General features: G+C 42.5%; 1 protein-coding gene across 3 annotated transcripts in view; it reads right to left on the bottom strand.

Annotated features, from left to right (window-relative positions):
* The window catches only part of LOC117362687 (interleukin-1 receptor type 2-like), a 48,813-nt gene that overhangs the window by 8,281 nt on the left and 19,122 nt on the right, over positions 1 to 21,410 (bottom strand). For all 3 annotated transcript variants that reach the window (XM_033949489.1, XM_033949491.1, XM_033949490.1), the window contains 5 exons: positions 21,056 to 21,230; positions 15,234 to 15,299; positions 14,268 to 14,406; positions 12,759 to 12,904; positions 9,752 to 9,882 (listed from right to left, as the gene is read on the bottom strand). In XM_033949489.1, coding sequence (XP_033805380.1) covers positions 9,755 to 9,882; positions 12,759 to 12,904; positions 14,268 to 14,406; positions 15,234 to 15,299; positions 21,056 to 21,230 — 654 coding nt within the window. In that variant the 3' untranslated portion in view covers positions 9,752 to 9,754. The remainder of the gene's footprint in view (positions 1 to 9,751; positions 9,883 to 12,758; positions 12,905 to 14,267; positions 14,407 to 15,233; positions 15,300 to 21,055; positions 21,231 to 21,410) is intronic.

Genomic DNA, 21,410 nt, shown 5'->3' with positions numbered 1-21,410 from the left:
TCATCCTGTGGAACTTCTCCTGAACCTGTATCCAGGTAAAATAGCAGCCGCCCGGGATACATAAGAACATAAGAATTGCCGCTGCTGGATCAGACTATCGTGCCCAGCAGTCCGCTCACGCAGTGGCCCTTTGGTCAAAGACCAGTGTCCTGAGACTAGCTTTACCTGCATACGTTCCGGTTCAGCAGGAACTTGTCTAACTTTATCATGAATGCCTGGAGGGTGTTTTCCCCTATAACAGCCTCCGGAAGAGCGTTCCAGTTTTCTACCACTCTCTGGGGTGAAGAAGAACTTCCTTATGTTTGTACGGAATTGATCCCCTTTTAACTTTAGAGAGTGCCCTCTCGTTCTCTCTACCTTGGAGAGGGTGAACAATCTGTCTCTATCTACTAAGTCTATTCCCTTCATTATCTTGAATGTTTCGATCATGTCTCCTCTCAGTCTCTTCTTTTCAAGGGAGAAGAGGCCCAGTTTCAAGGGAGAAGAGGCCCAGGTCTCTCATTAAATGGCAACTCCTCCAGCCTTTTAACCATTTTAGTCGCTCTTCTCTGGACCCTTTCGAGTAGTACCGTGTCCTTCTTCATGTAAGGCAACCAGTGCTAGACGCAGTATTCAAGGTGAGGGCATACCATGGCCCGGTACAGCGGCATGATTACCTTCTCCAATCTGTTCGTGATCCCCTTCTTAATCATTCCCAGCATTCTGTTTGCCCTTTTCGCTGCTGCCATGCATTGCGCGGACACCTTTATTGACTTGTCGACCAGTACTCCCAAGTCTCTTTCCTGGGGGGTATCTCCAAGTACTGCACCTGACATCCTGTATTTGTGAATAAGATTTTTATTTCCGACATGCATCACCTTACACTTATCCACGTTAAACCTCATTTGCCATGTCGCGGCCCATTTCTCGAGCGTGTTTATGTCACTTTGCAGGTCTTCGCAATCCTCCTGCGTCTTCACTACTCTGAATAACTTCGTATCGTCTGCAAATTTAATAATCTCATTTGTCATACCAGTTTCCAGGTCGTTTATAAATATGTTGAAGAGCACGGGTCCAAGCACCGAACCCTGCGGCACTCCACTCTTGACACTTTTCCAGTCCGAGTATTGTCCATTTACCCCCACTCTCTGTTTCCTATCCGCCAACCAGTTTTAATCCACATGAGTATTTCACCCTCGATTTCATGGCTCGCAATTTTTTGAAGTAGTCATTCATGCGGGACCTTGTAGAATGGCTTCTGAAAATCCAGAAATACAATGTCGACCGGCTCACTCTTGTCTATCTGCCTATTTACTCCCTCGAAGAAGTGCAAGTATGTCAAGCAAGATCTCCCCTTGCTGAAGCCATGCTGGCTGGTCCTCATCAGATTGTGTCCGTCAAGGTGATCAATGATGCTGTCTATTATCAGCGCCTCTACCATCTTTCTCAGTACCGAGGTCAGATTCACCGGTCTGTAGTTTCCTGGATCTCCCCTCGAATCTTTCTTAACGATCGGCGTGATATTCGCCACTTCCCAGTCTTCCGGAATCCTTCCTGATTTGATCGACAGATTGGCTATTAGTTGAAGCAGTTCAGCTATAGCCCCTTTCAGTTCCTTGATTACCGTCGGATGGATACCATCTGGTCCCGGGGATTTATTGTTTTTGAGCCTATCAATCTGCCTGCATACCTCTTCTGGACTGACCGGCAACCCTGTCAGTTTCCCATCCTCGTTTCCTGCGTATAGCCTGTCAGCTTCCGGTATGTTGCGTATATCCTCTTTGGTAAATACAGACTCAAAAAATATGTTCAGTTTGTCGGAGATGGCTTTGTCCTCCTTTAGCACTCCCTTTATCCCGTGGTCATCCAACAGCCCTACCGCTTCCTTCGTGGGTCGTTTCCCCTTAATATATCGAAAGGAATGACTTGAAGTTTTTCACCTCTTTTGGCCCTTCTTACCACATTGTGGAACCTGCTTTGATGTTGTTTGTACTTTTTCCAGTTTTCGTCCATTTTTGATATTTTCCATTCCTTAAACAAAGTCTTCTTGTCTCTGATCGCTTCCTTCACCACTACAGTGAGCCACGCCGGTTCCTTGTTCTTTTTCCTCTTAGATCCCTTGGTGAAACACAGTATATATAGATTTTGTGCCTCGGTGACCATGTCCTTAAAAAGGACCATGCTGGCTCTAGCATTATTACAGTGCTTATCCTCTTCTTAATCTTCTTCGCCACTATGAGTCTCATCCCTTCGTAATTCCCTTTTCGGAAGTTCAGTGCCATGGCTGATGTTCTGGATTGATGTTTTGCCCCTGTGTCCAGTTCAAAGCAGATCATATTGTGATTACTGCTTCCCAGTGTCCAGGGTTCCATACCCACCCCCTGCAAGATCCGATAATTGATTCCCCCATCTCCTTCCAGCAGCTGATCTTTCACTCTTTGGGCCACCAGCAGTGACAGTGAACTAAACGCGTTGCCTTCGGTGGCCCAGAAACTTTCCGTCTGTTACTGCTTTCTGTCCTCATAAAGGTGGGAAACAGTAGCAGAAGGAAAACTTCCGTGCTGACGAATGCAGCGTGTTTAGTTCACAGACACTGCCGATGGTCTGAAGAGTGAAAGAGTGGCTGCTGGGAAGGAGAAAGGTAAGCATGTACCAGTTCCTGCAGGGGAGGGGGGTACACAGAGGGAGGATCACGGTGGGAAGGGGGAGGGTTCCTTTTGCATGTTTCTGCTCCAAGAAGCAAGAGCCAGCTCAGTTCAAGCACCAACTTTCCTTATCTTTGTTGCTGGCTCGATGCTTGCTTGGGGGAGGGGAGAGGGGAGAAGGAGGGAGAGATGCTTGCTCGGGGGGGGGAGGGGAGAGAGAGAGGGATGCTTGCTCGGAGAGGTGGATTGGGGAGAGAGAGTGGGATGCTTGCTCAAGGGAGGGGGATGGGGAGAGAGGAATGCTTACTCAGGGGAGGGGGAGGGGGAGAGAGTGATGCTTGATCAGGAGAGGGGGAGGGGGAGAGAGGGATACTTGCTTGGGGAAGGGGGATAGGGGAAGTGGGATGCTTGATCAATGGAGAGGAATAGGGAAGAAAGAGGGATGCTTGATCAGGAAGGAGGTTATAGGGGAGAGAGATGCTTGCTTTGGAGAGGGGGGATAGGGGAGAGAGAGTTTATTGCTCTGGGGGGGTATAGGGAAGAGAGAGAAAGATATGTAAACTTATGAGCACAATATAAAAGACAGACAAAAGCTTTTGGGATTTTGTTTGTTGATTATGTGCTTTGCAGTAAATGAATTGGAGCTGAAATATTTGCAAGTATTGAATTATTTTGTGGTTATTTTTTGTCAGATGTATCGAATGTTGTATGAAGATTTTTATTCTTGTACCATGTTAAGTATTTTTTTCTTCTTCTAATAAAGTTACATTCATACATGCTTTTGGTTTTATTATAAACTGGGGATTTAGAATAAGTGAGTCAGACTAGGAATTTGAGGTAGAGAGATAATGGGGTGGGTACATAATGGGGCAGGTGATAATGGGCAGGTACATAATGGGGAAGGTGTGGTAGAGAGTTGTGGTGGTAAGGCTTGGTATAGGTGTGCTTTTGAGAGAGATTTACTTATTTATTTATAATATTTCTAATCTGCTTAATAAACTAAGCTGCTCACAATGTCACTGACACCTGCTAGTCAGCAGTGTTGCAATCCCGTGTGGGAAAATGCTTGGCAGCTCTTCTTCAGCTCATTTGAATCCAAAGGGTCCCATGTTCAAAAATTAGCAAAGACCACTGGCTTACTCCATAGAGCTGGTGTAAATGCTCACACTTATATCTTTAAAGATTGTACATTCAGAGATCACGTGATGCACTGAGCCAAGGCAGAAGCAGGCTGCCTGAGCTCCCGGGCCCCGAGTCCTGAAGCGCCCTGTTACTAGCCTTTGGAGGTGAGCCGGGAGACAGCGCTTTGCAGCGCTTGCTGTGCACAATATATGGACAGATTTCTGTCCTCTCCTGCGTCGCCGATGTCCACCCGCACTCAAAAAAAGGATCGGGACCACCCGCAGCATGGCGCTGACAAAATGGCGCCAGTCACCTCCACAGCCGCGATTTAGCAAATAGCGCCGGAGGCACTGACGGCCCTTACTCAAGCAGTAACAGTGGCAATGCAGCCCAGCATAGAAAAACTTTCTGAACAGCTCCAAAAGCTTGAAAATCTACTTATGGAGACTACTAGCCGCACCACAGCGCTGGAGACTCGGGCTTCCAGCGTCGAGGATACACAGCAGGCACATGGCACCACGTTACAGGAACTGCAGGCTCTGACTCAAAAACAAGCAGAAAGACTGGATGATCTTGAAAATAGATCCAGAAGATCTAACTTACGTTTTTTGGGGATTCCGGAAACAGTACCCGGTCCTAAGCTCCTGCAGGTGCTGGAGGCCTGGCTGACCAGTTCCTTTCCCTTGAAGGAGGGCCTGGGGCCTATTCGACTGGAGAGAGCACACCGGCTAGGCCGAGAATAAGCAAGAGAGGCGAGGCCTCGCATGGTAATAGCCAAACTTTTAAACTATAACCATAAAGTGGAAATCTTGCGCAAATATAAACAACTTCGGGAGACTTTAGCATTTGAGGAGTCTGAGGTGCGCATTTTCCAGGACTACTCTGTGGCCCTAACGGAGCGCAGGAAGCAATTCTACCCACTTTGCTCCTCTTTGGCTGAAAAAAAAATACACTTTCTCTTTTTATATCCAGCCACTTTGAAAATTTACCATCAGGGACGCTGGCAGGTATTTGAGGCTGCGGCTGAGGCGGCCCTTTATGTGAACACTCAGGTGTTGCCCCAGTCGGACCTTACATGAAAGAGCACATGGTGTGCTTCCTTGTTTGTCACATGCTCCTGTGTGCCTGTGGCATTGTGGATGCACCGGGATCTCCTGGTTTGGGGGAAGCCTGGATCTCAGATAATATGGCTGTTACTTGCTATTCTGGTTTAAGTTTGTTTACAATTTTGTGTTTTTTCCTGTTCTAGTTCAGAAATTGATATACTGTATATTTGAGCTCATCCTAATGTTCATTTGCTCTGCAGACTGCTCTTATGACTATTGTATTTACTGTATGGGAACTCGGGGTCCGGAGTGGCATTGTTTTGTGATCTTTCACACCTTTGGGACCGCCTAGGGCGAACCTGAGGCTGTGACCACAACCATGCAATTGGGGAGAAGGTTGGGAAGGGAGGGAGGGGGGAGTCCTTGACCTACGTGGTTGCTGCTGGTATTCTTTCGATTATTGGGAAGGGTGGGATCAGACCCTGCTGCGAGACTCCTGCACCTGACATTTACCATGGTACTGGTGCTGCTCGGGCAGGTCCTGAGCGTCATGTGGTTACCCTGGGTATGGCTGGGAACCCGGGGTGGATTTTTACGCACTTAGCATTTTATATGTTTGTACTAGCCCCTTTTATACCTGCTGGCTAACACTTTGAGAATAGTATCCTGGAATGTTTCGGGCATTACCTCTCCCATAAAACGAACAAAAATTTTAACACAGCTCAAACGACATAAGGTCGACATAGCCTGTCTGCAAGAAACCCGACTTACAGACTTGGAACATCAGAAATTGAGGAGGTCCTGGGTAGCCGCAGTGCATGCAGCATCTTCAACTCATAAGCGGGCAGGGGTGGCAATACTGATTAGTAAGACATTGCCTTACACTGCGAAAGTAGTAGCCTCGGACCCACAGGGCCGCTACCTCTTGCTGCAGTTGTCAGTAGGCACATATTCCTTTTACTTGATGAATGTATATGCACCTAATACCTATGACCATTCCTTCTTTGAGGGTCTAACTGCCATGCTTCTTGGGCGGGTTACTGATCCGGTATACATTGCAGGGGATTTCAATCAGGTGTTTGACCTGACTTGTGATCGTTCTCAGCCGGGACCTGGTGCGAGTATATCTTATACCAGAGGCCTGCTCTATCTTTGCGCCACTTTAGATCTGGTGGACCTGTGGATAATTCTCCATACCACTGAACGGGATTACACACACCGCTCCAGAGCACATAACACACAATCTAGGATAGATTACATCCTTACCACGTGCAGAGCATTTCTAAATGTGGATGCAGCGGTAATAGGCCCGGTGGTGATTTCAGATCACGCGATGATCTGGCTAGATGTGAATGTGGGCTTCGGTTTACGCAGACCTGAATGTTGGCGCTTCCCTAGTTATCTATTTTCTGATGACCATTTCAAAACATACCTAACGACTAAATGGGGTGAATTCCTAGACTTTAATGGTCAGCATAGCAATGATCCGACACTGTTTTGGAGCACGGCTAAGGTGGTGCTCAGAGGAGATTGTATAGCTTATGTAATAGTGTGTAATCGCCATTTGTCCCGGGGAATACTGCGGTTGGAAAAAGAACTAACAAGCGCTAAGCGTCAGTATACCCTGTTCCTGACCCGCCACGCTAGGGAACACTTAGCTTCTGTGGAAACGATCCTCAACTCCTATATACATGAGCGCACGGTGAAAATGCTCTTGTATCCAAAATTTCGCTACCATCGCTATGGAAATCGGGCAGGGAAGTTATTAGCCCGCTTGACTTCCCAGGTGCGGGGTCACCGTTATGTTTTGGGATTGAGGGATAGTACGGGCCAATTTCAACACACTACTGAACACATTGCACAAATTTTTCAGTCCCACTTCGGGAAGATATATGGGCGCCGGGACTCGGGAGCTGAACCCCTTATTAAGGACTATTTCACGGATTCCGGTTTACAGCCCTTGCTACGGATGTGTCTGTCCAGGGATAGGGGGGGCTATGGTTTATTAAATGTACGTTGGTATGCTATGGCTTGTCAGATGAGACATATTAATGATTGGTTTAGAGGCACATCTGATTTTCTGCTACACCACTGGAGTTATCTTTGCTGGCTCCATTCCATGTGAGCTATTTTCTACATGTGGCGGATCCGAGGATGCGTCCTTTGGTGTCTCGCTACCCCATTTTTACGCCGGCCAGAAGGACATGGAGATGGGTCTGTAAAACAGCCAAATTGTCTTCTAGGGTGACTTTATATTTGCCTATACAGGGCAATGGAGCTTTCCAGCCGGGCATGCAAAATGCCACCTTTCTTAGGTGACAAGCACAAGGTCTACAATATCTTTTTCACCTATTTTCGGAGGAGGGGAGCCTGGTCACATTTGCCAAGCTGCAACGAACTTTTGACCTACAGGCTAATGATCTCTTCGCCTATTACCAGATCCGTCACTATGTTCAGTCCCTCCCAGTGGCTGCCCTTACTGAAGTCTGCAGGGAGGCGCTTTCAGAACTCTTCAGCCTTTCAGCCCAACAGAGGATTCCTCTACGATTTCATATTGTGGTGATCCGGGATTGCCAACCAAGTACGAATCTGGATATATTAGCGACAGCGTGGGCTGAGGACTTGAATTCCAGTTGACTGCTCAACAGTTACAACGGATCCTGAAGAACATTCAGAAGGTGTCACCCAATATTACTCACTGGGAAATGCAATTGAAAATTGTTCTTAGACTTTACATTCCACCGGAACGTGCAGCCCGGATGGGGATTACTGTGTCGCATTCTTGCCCGAAATGCAATCAGGCTCACGCATCTTTAAGTCACATGTTTTGGGCCTGCCCCGCAATCCAACAGTTTTGGAGACATCTTGGCCTATATACCACATCGCTTTGGGGAAGGCAATGGCTTCCGCAACCGAGGGCGTTATTTGGATTTTATCGTCAAATATATTTTATTGAGCACCAAGAAACAACAATCAAAATCAAGAACAAAGAACAACAAAGTAGCTCAAAATTGTATACAAAAACCATCAAACCCACCCTACCAACCCAACCCATCCCCCCACCCTCCCCCTCTCACTGATGCCAAACAAAGTGAGGTAAATAAGAGGATAATTCCAAGACCCTAGCAGTTCAGAAGGTGGCTACGAGCCACTGGAGATAGTTACCATGGCTGCTGGCGCTAAAACCCGCGCAATGCATTAGTAAAGGAGGGGGTTTATGTTCCATTGGAAAAATATGGAACGAAAAAAGTAGAAAATCACTGGACTACGTATATAGTGATTGATGGAGACTACCACAACTTTGTTGGTTGGACTGAGAACTTTTCAGTGGCCCTCGTACTGTATATATGTCAAGATGTTTGGTCCCAAAAAAATCCCAAAAATTGGGGTCTTGGCCTATAATTGAATTTTTAAGAAAATTCTGTGATTCTCGCCTCCTCACATTCTGACTGGCACTTCACTCTTGCTTCATGTTCACTCCTCCCACCACAGTGACCGGTGCTTCTCTCTTGTTCCCCAACCACCACAGTGACTGCTGCTGCTGACGTGGAAATGAAAGTAAGCTGGGCTGGTGTGGAGCCTTGAGCATCTGTTTTACTTTTATTTCTGTGTCAGCAGAGGCAGCATGGGAGTGATAATAATAATAATAATATATAACTTTATTTTCTATACCGCCAACACCCAAAGAGTTCTAGGCAGTTTACAAATAAGAGAACTGGACATTCAGTGATGAGATGCAAATATGTAAAAAGCACAGATCCAGTACATGGTTCTTAGTCAAGTAGAAATTTTTTAAACAAGTAGGTCTTTACTAGTTTCCTAAAAGAACAATATGGAAGCTGGTCACCAAGGGGTGGGGGATGGAACAGGAGAGAATTGCCAGTCATTGTGTGTGGCACCACAGTGGGGGGGATGAGAGAAGTGCCAGTCACTGCAGGGAAAGTGAGTAAGTAAGAAGGAGGTGCCATCCATTCGGGGGGGGGGGGGAAGTAGAAGCGGGAGAGAAGTGGAAGTCAAAGTTAGAAGAATGGTCTAGCGTCTGGCAACTAAAATTCAATGCGAAGAAGTGCAGAGTGATGCATTTGGGGGTAGAAATCCGAGGGAACCGTATATGCTGGGAGGTGAGAGGCTGATAAGCACCCACACTATGCGTTAGTAAAGAGGGAGGGGGAAGCAGAAAATCATTTTGTTGGTTGGGCTAACTTTTTAGTGGCCCCTCATACATCTAAATGTCAGCACGTACATGTTTATGTTAGTATTTCAGAGCATAGATGTGTAAGTTTACCATTTCAGAGCACAGCAGTATATGTTTGCCATTTTTGAAACCTATATGTCTATAGGTCATGTATATACCTGTTAGGTATAGAACCCATAATCATTTTCACAAATGAGTTTGAGGAGGAAAACATTCAGGGGGATTGAGAAGGCCAACCTTCTTTGTAGAGCATGACGATGAGCACTTTTTCAAAAGCTAGAAGTACTTGGGAGCAGTATTGATCTTGAGGCTCATACATGTGTATTCTTCTTCTGATACACGTGTATATTTTGACTCTGCTCTAGTCCTGCCCATATTCACATGTAAATCCTGGTTTTCTAAAATTGGATTTTCTATGTGCAGTAGACACATGCAAATCATTAAAAGATTTACACACATATATTACCACATATTTGCTGAAAAAACTTAATAAAACAGATGTCAAAATGCAGGCTCATCTTTGGTCTCCAAGATACAATTATGTAAAGAAAAGGCAACAAAAACCAACTTGTCACAGATATGGAAATTTTCCAAACTAAACCTGAGTCTACAGCTTAACTGCTGAAGCTTTGAGACTAAAATAAGTTTATATGTTATATTGAGGTACAGATTAGCACATTTCCTTAGTGTGTATTTTTGGCAATAAAACAAGTGATAATAATAAAATAATGAAAATAATAGTGAAAATAATAAAACAAGTTTACCATTTATAACTTGGCTTGAATATAGTCTTTCTGTGCCCTTGATTTTCTACATTTGTATAAACATAAGACACCCACAATAAGACAAATCGATGCTGCTGGGACCACCACTGTATACCAGGAGAAAGCAGATGCTGTAAAAAATCCAGAAAACATTATTACTATTACAAAAGTCATGGAAACACAGTATAGATGATTTGCCATATGTTCATTACCATCTATAGCATTCAAATTACTATCCACCCCACCTCCTTTTACTAAGCCAGGGTAGAGGTTTGTACTGCGGCCCGGGGCACTAAATGTTCCAATGCTGTTCTAACATTCATAGGATTCATAGCACTCATATGTATGAGTGTGCTAAATGCATAAATGCACAGAATAATGGCACATATGCACATAACTGGCAATATTTTGCCTAAGTACTATTCTGTAAATACCCACTTAACATATATAGTAGCCCTTTTACTAAAACTTAGCGCATACTAATGGACATTAGTATGCGCTAAATGCTAAGAAGCCCATTATATACCTATGGGCTTCTTAGAATTTAGCATATGCTATGCTTTACTTTACATAGTAAGTTATTTGCAAGTAGGGTGAACATTGGATGAACCAAAAGTGGGACCACCCTCCCTCCCCCTGCCACATTTAATAGACTGCATTTACAGAAACTATGGCTAGCTTAAATATGGAGCCTACTTGTTGGGTGTGTCTAAACCAGTGGTCTCAAACTCGCGGCCTGGGGGCCACATGCGGCCCACTATTTTGAGGCCCTCGGTATGCTTATCATAATCACAAAAGTAAAATAAAACAGTTTCTTGATCATATGTCCCTTTAGCTATAAATTACAATATTATTATTAAGACTTAGCCAAAAGGAAAGATTTATAAGCTATAAAGAGTTTTACCTCATGCAAAATTGTTATTTCTTTAATAAGACATTAACTATTTTTTTCTGAGGCCCTCCAAGTACCTACAAATCCAAAATATGGCCCTGCAAAGGGTTTGAGTTTGAGACCACTGGTCTAAACTAAGGCCCTCTTTTATCAAACTGTGACAGCAGTTTTTAGTGCGGGGAGCCGCGCTGAATGGCCTGCGCAGCTCCTGACGCTCATTGAGTTCCTGTGAGTGTCAAGAGCAGCGCGGGCCATTCAGCACGCCTCCCCACGCTAAAAACTGCTATCGCAGTTTGATAGAAGAGGGTCTAGGTTACAGCAGTATTTTATAATGGAACATAGACACCTAATATAATATGCATTTATTATTAAATATTAAATTTAACAAAAATTAGAGATTTTACTAGTTTATGCAACAATATAAGATATTTCAAATAAAAATACAATTTTGTGGGTTTTCAACAGAACTTCATCATCAAGATCAAGAATACAACTCAAAGGCTCATACACGAGTAAGTATCACATTATAATTACAAGAACATTTTTACAATATTTTTAAAAACAAATCCTTTGTCCTACTTTAATTAAAAGCTAAATACTTTAAATCTCTTTTCAGTTTTGTTTTCCAGGTTCTCCCACCAAGTAAGTTATTTACGTTCTCTCTGTCTTTCTATATAGAAGTGTTTATTTTGATGCGGCATTTTAAAGATCAACTGAAGGGTGGGATAGCTAGGAGAAAAAAACTAATTATCCCTTTATTTCATGGGATAACTACAGTAGATACACAAATAGAAAGAAAAAGTTATACTGAAAAGGAATCTCACACACATAGGGAGATATAGGCCCGGATTCTATAAATGTTGTCGTTGTCGGTGGCCGCCTTATAAACGGCTGATCGCATGTCAGTCATGCGATGGCGCCATATATAGAATCACAACTTCAAAAAAGGTAGGTTCCAGAAATGTAGGCGAGGGTTTTCAAGGCCTACATTTCTGGCGCCTACCTTTCACGTGAATCACGCCAGTTGTCTTTGTATTAGTTAAGTTCCTTCACATAACTTAAAACAGTTGGCATAAAAAAAATTATATGCACTTAATATTGAATGTATTTCTGACATAGTTTTGCAAGAACACAGTTACATATAGTTAATTGCTATAAACTCTACTAAAATGAATAGCACGTCTTATTATGTATATGTTATTCATTAGAAAGTCATATTGCAATACATGAAAAAAAATCCATAATTTATATATTGCAATATGACTTTATAAGTTTTAATGACTCTGAAGATAGTCAATAGTGATTAAAAATTATGTAAATTTATTTTTATAGTCAAACTGTATATAATATTAAATCATGCAGATATTCTGTATATAGTTATTGAAAAACAGCTATCCCCCAATGCTCATAGGAATTCCTATGAGCATTGGAGTATTTAGCGCCCCCAGGCCATGGTAGAATCCTGTACCGCGGCATAGTAAAAGGGGGAGTATATAACTTGTTTTATTCACGTTTCATCATGTTGTCACAAATATTAAATGAAAACAAACAAACAAAAAAAAAGGCAAGGCCCCTCGGAAGCCTTCACCTTTCACATCAGGGAAAAGGAAGCAAAATCAAAAAGGTTTCAGGTTAACAATCGGGCATAACCTGGCACAGCATCGCTTCTGATTATAATGCAAAATCTTGACATGATCACAAAATATATTTTGTGTTTTGCCAGGATTTTCAAGCATCTATGATGTATGTATGTTTCTGTTTCACAATGTGTACCGATATTGGACACATGGTAATATACCCTCTTGGGTATGGTAGCTAAGGTCTTGACCACTGAAACAACTTTTCAGACGTTTCAAACCTGCATCAATTCAACCCCTTTGTGCATAGTTTCCACACAGATATATCAGTTTTCAGCAGCTCAGTCCAGTGATCATGGATCACAGATTCCAGAAATATAATATGCTTCATTCATTCACTTACTTATTTGCATAGTTTCAAGACCTCATGGCCATCAGACCAGTGTTAAAGTTGGCTTCTTTCACATTATCTATGTCACAAGCCACCTGTGCATATGAAAACCCATCTCCCTTGCATGCAGAGCAAATGCTACTGTACCTGCTTTTCTGAGCTGTGTAGGCAGAACTTGTGATCCATATTCATTTTTGGCTATACACTTGAAATCAGTTTTAAAATCCTCTTCTCTGGTTTCCACAAAAATAAGCTGTACCACAATGTAGTTCCTGCCATTTTCTGTAATTTTCCTAAATGTAAATAATATTTATTTAGATGTTATCGCTCCCGCTGTTCAACAGTAGACAAAGAGGGGTCACCTTTGAGTGGCATCAGCAAGTAGATCAAATAAAATTCCAGCAACACAATTTATATTACAGTAATACATATGTTCTGTGCCACCATGCATAGAGTCAGCAGCATTGAGTATATATTTTGGAGGCAATCCTATAAAGAACGCCAAAAGTTAGGCCCCGTGATGAAAATTCTATAAGTGCTTCTGGGTGCCTAAATTCCATTATAGAATACTAACTTAAGTCAACATTTAGGTGTGCCCACTTAGGCCCAAATTCTTGATAGTGCGCCATAAGTTAGGCAGCAGTAGGCGCTCTATCGCCACTTAACTCAATTGGCGTAATCAGTGTACTAATTGGTTGTACCAATTAAATCACAATTTTTTTAAAAAAAATTGGAGGTGCCTAAGGGTGTCTCCTATAAGGCTGCTTATTTCCTGTCCATGGAGGTGCTTTATGATGCCTAAAGCCACTTCTGGCATTAATTATACGTACAATGGCATTAGGCATTATAAAGCACCTCCGTGGAGGTGATTCATGTGGAAGATAGGCACTGGAAATGTAGGCCTTTAACCCCTGGCCTACATTTCTGGTGTCTTTCTTCCACATAGCTGTGATCCTCTAAACGGCGCCATTGTGTGATTGACACGTGATCAGTGGCTATTTTTAAAGCAGCTGCCAATATTGGCACCATTTACAAAATCCAGGCCTAGTGCCATGTCACTAGCAAGGGTAAGAGGATATACATAAAAATAGCACTTTATGTAATGTGTAACTTACAGTATTCTGTAAGTTACATGCATACATGGTGAAATGGACGTTCATGTACTGGTTGTAAGCAGCATTAACATCGTTTTAGAAAGGTGGATGACTGAAACATCAGCGGAATAATACATGAACATAAACATCTCTGTGACAACATAGACATTTATCTGCTAGAACATATATACACTGCTGTTAGCCATTTTGGAAATACAGTTGTTTATTTCTCCTACAGTTGTCACAGAGCCTTGTAACCCATGGCAGTTTCACATGGATGGGGGGGGGGGGCAGACACCAGCCACTGGTGACCTCCCCTAATCCCTCCAGTGGATCACCTTTGTGAAACCTGAACGTCTCAAGTGGCAGGTCTAAAATTCCATTCCACACCACCAAAATATGTATTATTGTGCAATTTTAGATTAAGTCAAACCTTCAGGGCTTCATTCATTAAGCAATTTTCCCATAGGTTGAGAATAGGTAGTGGGGGGGGGGGGGTGGAGGGGAAGCATCAATGAATTAGTATGTTCACTTTAATGAAGATCACATTTAGAGTACTCACTGAAATTCCCCTTCTGTGACCCGGCTGTCGTGAAAAGAATTTCGGTCTACTAAAGTATTATTTGCCAGCCACCAAACTACAGTGCCAGAATGTCTACCAAATCCAGTAAATACTTTACAGGGTATGATAAGTTTTGAACCTGTTGAGAAAGAAATTTAATAAGAAGATATAATAAAATCTATTTATATCATATCTAATTTTATTCTTAATAAGGAAATTCCACAACACAGATAAAGAATAGAGACGTTGCTCAGTGATTTAAGTGTACTTTATCATAGGTTTCTTTATTTTATTCCCACCTTTTTTTTTGTTCTTTCTCCCAAATCAAATAAAAGCCATAACTAGTCTAATCCTAAACCCTTGTTTAAATCCTAAGTGGTTTATATTAGGGGGGGGGGTTTAGAACTTTCATGGTGCAAAACTCAATTACAGAAGGATTATTGGCTAGTGATACAGGCAGTCCCTGGGTTAAGAATGAGTTCTTAAGTCAAATTTGTATGTAACTCAGAACTTGTAGATTTTAAGATTCTTGCTGTTTACCTCTGCTCCCAGCTAACAAAAGGGGCAACTGTTCCTTCTTTTTTTTATTTATTTATTTATTTTTTATTTATTTATAACTTTTCATTATTACATACCAAGTAAAACACTTACACAGAAAGTGGGTTAGTCTGAATAGAGCTTCATAAAGTGTAAATCATATTACACCTTAACACAGTTTTATAACAAGAAAAAAAAAAACCAAGAAAATAATTTTTTGACTAACTCGCTCAAGTCCTCTTCCTACAATTCCAAGATTACACATAGGCAAGAAAGAAAAAAAAAAAAGGAAATACAATATAGTAAGATAAACTACAGGTAGTGCTGAAGTAGGAGCGGCTTACTATTGAGCACTTGATTTTCCTTCATCTAGTCGGGACAAAGCTGAAAAAGCACTTAATTGTTGAAGTTCAAAGAAAACATATTTACCAAGAACAGCTTCTATTGTCTTGTGATTAGGGTACACTATAACAGGATGGCTTCTCTTCTCTTGATCTGTTCAGAAGAAAATAAATAAGGCTTAAAACCAAAAGCGAGTACCAGGAATAATAAATCTTGTTTTATGCAGCTCTAATGAAAATTCACAAAACATAATTCTGTTATAGTATAAAAAAGATCTATCATGGTCAATCTCAGAACCTATTATATCTTTAATATTGAACTTTGTTAGACAAGCCAATTACAGATATTTTCATGCACATTTTTTGGTGTATTCATCTTTTAAGGGCATTCAATCTAGGTCTATATTTTCTCGTTCTTTGTCATTTATTTGTACTTCCATTTGGAATGAACTACCGCTCAATCTAAGAATGTATACATATTATCAAATCTTTTGCAAATATTTGAAAGCCTTTCTTTTAATAGTGTACTATTGCTTTATATCAGTAATCCTTTTGTGAACCACCTCAAACCAAAACATTGGTTTGGGGATGATGCGGTATAAGACGATGAAAGATTAGATTAGACTCTTTTCAGCACCACACCCACATACCTCCTGAAACACCTCACCCTGCAAGACAAACTCCGCTTCTCACACAGAACACTGCTGTTCGCATTCCCTTCCCCCAAAGGATGCAAATTCAAAAGATTCCTCAACGGAACACTCTTCTTTCAAGCAGGGGTCTGGAACAACACCTTAAGTGACCTAATCCTGAGCTCTCTAATATACCACACTTTCAGAAAATCACTAAAAACCCACCTTTTCGACAAATTCACCCGATCCTCCAAATCTGCATGACACCTACCTCATCTTACACACCTCTTCCTCCTACCCTATATCACATAACTGTCTTTCCATCCCTCCACAATTCTACTACCATTACATCTAATTATTTATTTATTTATTTAAAATAATTTATAACCCACTTATCCACAAATCTAGGTGAGGAACAAAAATACATGAACAATAAAAACAAACACAAATCAGAATTACAAGCAAAATGTACAAAAATAATACAAACATTCCCAAAACTTGCGCCAAAAAACCGCTCATACTGCAAAGTCTTCACCCCTTTTCTAAAATGTAAAGGCACATCAGTGTGGCACAAAAATAACAGAAGAGCATTCCAAAGCATTGGACCTGGACAGAAAGCATTGACTTCCGAAAACTCAAAAGTCGCCCCCACAGCCAATGATGGGACTTCCAAACAAATTTTGTCAGAGGACTGCAACTCACACAAAGGATGATACCACTGTAGCAGATCACGAACACTTAATGGACAATTAGACTGGAGCACTTTAAAGATCAAGCAAAGAACTTTAAACTCCACCCGCATGTCAACTGGCAACCAACAAAGCTCACGAAGTATCGGAGTGATGTGATCATATTTCGAGACATGCACAATAAGACGTGCCGCAGCATTTTGAGCTAGCTGTAACGCTCGCAACACATATTTGGGCACACCCAAATAAATAGAATTACAATAGTCAAGCAGAGGGGTTATCAACAACGTGACAACAGAATTAAAATTCTCCCCAGATAGATAGTCACGTAATCTCCAAACCAAACGCAGCTGTAAAAAATACACCAGAAATGACCTTCTTAATCTGAGCCTTAAAAGGCAATGTGGAATCAAAAACAACTCCCAGATACCTACACTGCCCTCATACTGGAACAATCTCATCTGCAAGAACAATGTCTGCTGGACAAGACGCTACTTTCTTACCGCGACCAATATACTACGTTCAATTACTAGGACCAATTACTAGGTTCAATCTACAGTATAGTGCTATTCAGGGGATAAGATTAAAAGACATGGTCCCTATTTTAAGCCTATTCTATAAAGAATAGTAGGTGTCTATTTTTATCTATAGAATACTAATAGAAGTGACAGAGGATGCAAGTATGTCTAAGCATGACCACTTATACCAAGGGATCTCAAAGTCCCTCCTTGAGGGCCGCAATCCAGTTGGGTTTTCAGGATTTCCTCAATGAATATGCATTGAAAGCAGTGCATGCACACAGTTCTCATGCATATTCATTGTGGAAATCCTGAAAACCTGACTGGATTGCGGCCCTCAAGGAGGGACTTTGAGACCCCTGACTTATACCAACTCTATAACTGCTGTAATTGCCTACTACTACTACTTATCACTTATATAGCACTGAAAGATGTGTGTAGCCCTATACATATTGACATTTAATAGACAGTCCCTGCTCAGAAGAGCTTACAATCTAACTTGGAAAGACAGACATGACATATAGGGTTGGGGATACAGAACCCAAGGTGAGAGGAGTTAGGAATCAAAAGCACCCTCAAAGAGGTGAGCTTTTAAATGGGCCTCGAACACTGCCAGAGACAGAGCCCACCGTAGGGATTTGGGCAGCTTGTTCCAAGCATACAGCGCAGCAAGGTAGAAGGGACAGAGTCTGGAGTTGGCAGCTGAAGACAAAGGCACAGACAGGAGGGACTTACTAGCTAGACATATGTGTCAGGGACGAATGAAGTTAATCCAATGCTGGTATGCATGAATGTGTATACATTATAGTAGTCTATACATGCAAAGATGTGCGTTCCACCCATGCACCCGCCCACTGGCAAAATATACACCATCAAAGTCTGACAAGTATTTTGGCACTGGTCAGTATTCTATAAGAGGTCACTTACATGTTTAAGTACCCCTTTATACATGTAAATGATTATAATGCCACCATTTATGTGCATACTTGCTGTTAAAAGATAGGCAGCTCCTTCAGTATTATGCTTAGAAATTTCCTCTCTTAAACCTACCTGGAGTATATAGGCCAGACTCTGTACAGGCTGCCGAAAGTTAGGTTCCAGTAGACGCCTAACTTAAGTGTTTAAATTGATTTGAAGTAGCGTGATAATTGGTCATGTCATTGAAAATCAATTTAAAACACATTTTTAAAAAATTAGGTGCCTTCTGGGACTGGCGCCTGGGTCCATGGTGCCTAACAGCACCTAGTGATGCCAAAGCCCCAAAGTGGGCAAGTTTAGGGGTAGTGCTAGACTTTGGTGTCAATAGGCACCACTGGCTGTAATTCTACAAGGACCCTAGGTGCCGGAAATGTAGGCCTGTAATAGCCGCAATTCTGTAAGTAACACCTGCCTGTCCATGATTGACAAGGCAGGTGCCAGGTTTTTAGGCACCTGCCTCGTCAGTCACCACTTTTCTAGGCACCTGCTGTATCAGGCGCCACTTACAGAATCAAGCCTTATGTAGGGTTACCAGACATCCGGACGGCTTTTCAAAACCCGGCACTATGTCCAGGCTTTGAAAAGCTGTGTCGGGCAAGGAGGAAGTCCGTCATGCGTGTGATGCCATCGTGTGATGACCGCGCATGTGCCGGACTTCCTCCCTGCCCGACAAGAGCAGGCAGCGGGGGTGGGGCTATGGTGGGCTTGGGGCAGAATTAGGGTGGGGGTGGGCATAACTAGGTGGGCCTGGCGGCTGGGCTAGGGGTCAGGATTTTCCAAATGGAAAATCTGGCATCCCTAAGCCCTATGTGCCTAAATTTCTGCACATGCAACCTGTATACACACATTTATAAAGTCTGTATTGAGGCATTCCCATGGGCAGGACTGGGGCAGAAGCTGGAAATAAATGCATGCTTATAAAATATCTTGCAAATGAACAGAAAATAAACTGGGAGATTTGACCAGTTGTAAATGTGTGTGGGATCACAGCGAGGTATTTTCATAGGGAACGCATTGCATATTTTCAGCATCCAGAAATTTTGCTCCCCGGTACATTTTGTCCCCGGAATTTTTGCCCACAAACATTTCACCCCCGGATGTTTCACCCCCACAATTTACTGCTTTATTAAATTGCAATATCATAATCGTTACTGACCCAGCATTGACCTCTCATTTTGCAAATGTTTGTTCATCCGAACTACTTAAGGCTACTTAAGAAGCTGTGGAACCACGGGGTGGGAGGGGATGTGCACAGATGGATCAAGCACTGGTTGTCGGGAAGACTGCAGAGGGTTGGAGTAAAGGGTCAATATTCTGACTGGCGGGGAGTCACGAGCGGTGTGCCACAGGGATCGGTGCTGGGGCCTTTACTCTTCAACATATTCATCAATGACCTGGAAAAGGAGGCAAAGTGCGAGGTTATAAAATTCGCAGACGATACCAAACTGTGCGGCAGAGTTACGACCAGGGAGGAGTGTGAGGACCTACAAAGGGACCTGGACAAGCTGGAAGACTGGGCAAACAAATGGCAAATGCGCTTCAACGTGGACAAATGCAAGGTCATGCATATAGGGAAAAAGAACCCGTTGTTCAGCTACAAATTAGGGGGGGTATTGTTGGGAGACAGCAGACTCGAGAGAGACTTGGGTGTGCTGGTGGATGCATCACTGAAGTCATCTGCACAGTGCGCAGCAGCCTCGAAAAAAGCCAACAGGATGCTGGGCATCATAAAGAAGGGCATAGCAACCAGAACACGGGAAGTCATCATGCCTTTGTATCGAGCGATGGTACGTCCACATCTGGAGTACTGCGTTCAGTATTGGTCGCCGCACCTCAGGAAGGACATGGCGGTACTTGAGAGAGTCCAAAGGAGAGCAACGAAATTGGTAAGAGGGCTGGAACACTGCTCATATGCCGAGAGGCTGGATAGGCTGGGGCTCTTCTCTCTGGAGAAAAGGAGGCTCAGGGGAGATATGATAGAGACTTTCAAGATCATGAGGGGCATAGAGAAGGTGGATAGGGACAGATTCTTTAGACTGAAGGGGACAGCAAATACGAGGGGACATTCTGAGAAACTGAAGGGAGATAGGTTCAAAACAAATGCAAGGAAGTTTTTTTTCACCCAAAGGGTAGTGGACACTTGGAATGCGCTACCGGAGGAAGTGATCAGACAGAATACGGTACAAGGATTCAAACAGGGATTGGATGGATTCCTGAGGGATAAAAGGATCGTGGGATACTGAGGGAGGAGCTGGGAGGTAACACAAGTATAGGAAGTAAATCAGGTAATGAGTATTAACTAACCTGGTCGTGCATGTGCAAGACCGGAGGGCTAGGACTTCGATAGGAAGGCAGGACTTAAATGGGAAATCAAGGTGGCAAGGGAGCCCCTTCTGATGATTCAGACAGGTCTTGACCTGTTTTGGGCCGCCGCGGGAGCGGACTGCTGGGCGGGATGGACCTGTGGTCTGACCCAGCGGAGGCACTGCTTATGTTCTTATGTTCTTAACACACCATTTTAATCTTTGTTCACTTGACCCAGAATTTTTGACCGATAAGGCCAAAATGAAATTTTATTTTTCAAATCATGGGTGTGTGTGTGTGTGGGGGGGGTCATGGGTGTGTGTGTGGGGTGTCATGATATGAAATTTTAATTTTCATATCATGGGGGAGGCCATTGCCTTTTCCCACATGACTGGGAGGAGTGCACTGGTGGCGAGGGAGGAGATTCAGATTCATCGTGGACAGTTTGTCATGCTGAAACAGCCACGATGAAACTGTCCTAGACCCTAGATTTGAAATGTGCACAATGAAAAAAAAGCTGTGTAGCCATAAAAATTTACTTGAGTAGTATTTTGAAATATTTGTTACTTATGAGCTTGACTCTTATTATTTCAAGTTTTACTTTATGTTTGTCTTTTTTCTTTTTTTTTAATTAATCTTTATTCATTTTCAAACTTACAATAAGTGTGACAATATATTCAAACAAATTAACAATAAATATATCACTTAATAATCATCAATGGTACAAATGATATGCTCTTATCTCCTGTAAATGCATAAACAAGGTTATTTAAAAAACTGCATGTTTACCAATGGTCTGTAGCTGAATGACTCTGGTGATGTTATATCGTTTTCCTCGGTGTGTGAAGCGCAGCTCACAGGTGTAGAACCCTCTGTCTGCTGGAGACACATCATTGATGTTCAGTTTATTTGAACCCACCACATATTCAAATTTCTTACTGAGCTGTGGCAAAGGTACAGATTCCTGGTTGAAAGGAAAAAGTTATATTACAGATTTACTTAAATGGAACTCAGACTTACTATGAAGCTAACTTAAGATAATTGTAATTGACTTAAAAACTGAGGGGGTAATATTCAGCCAGTCAACATTTTTTAAGCTACTGAATTCTGCTTGCAGAATTAACCATAGATATTCCATGCTAGG

This window comes from Geotrypetes seraphini, chromosome 6 (assembly GCF_902459505.1).
Source record: "Geotrypetes seraphini chromosome 6, aGeoSer1.1, whole genome shotgun sequence".
Classification (NCBI taxonomy): domain Eukaryota; kingdom Metazoa; phylum Chordata; class Amphibia; order Gymnophiona; family Dermophiidae; genus Geotrypetes; species Geotrypetes seraphini.
This window is presented reverse-complemented; position numbering and strand designations above follow the sequence as displayed.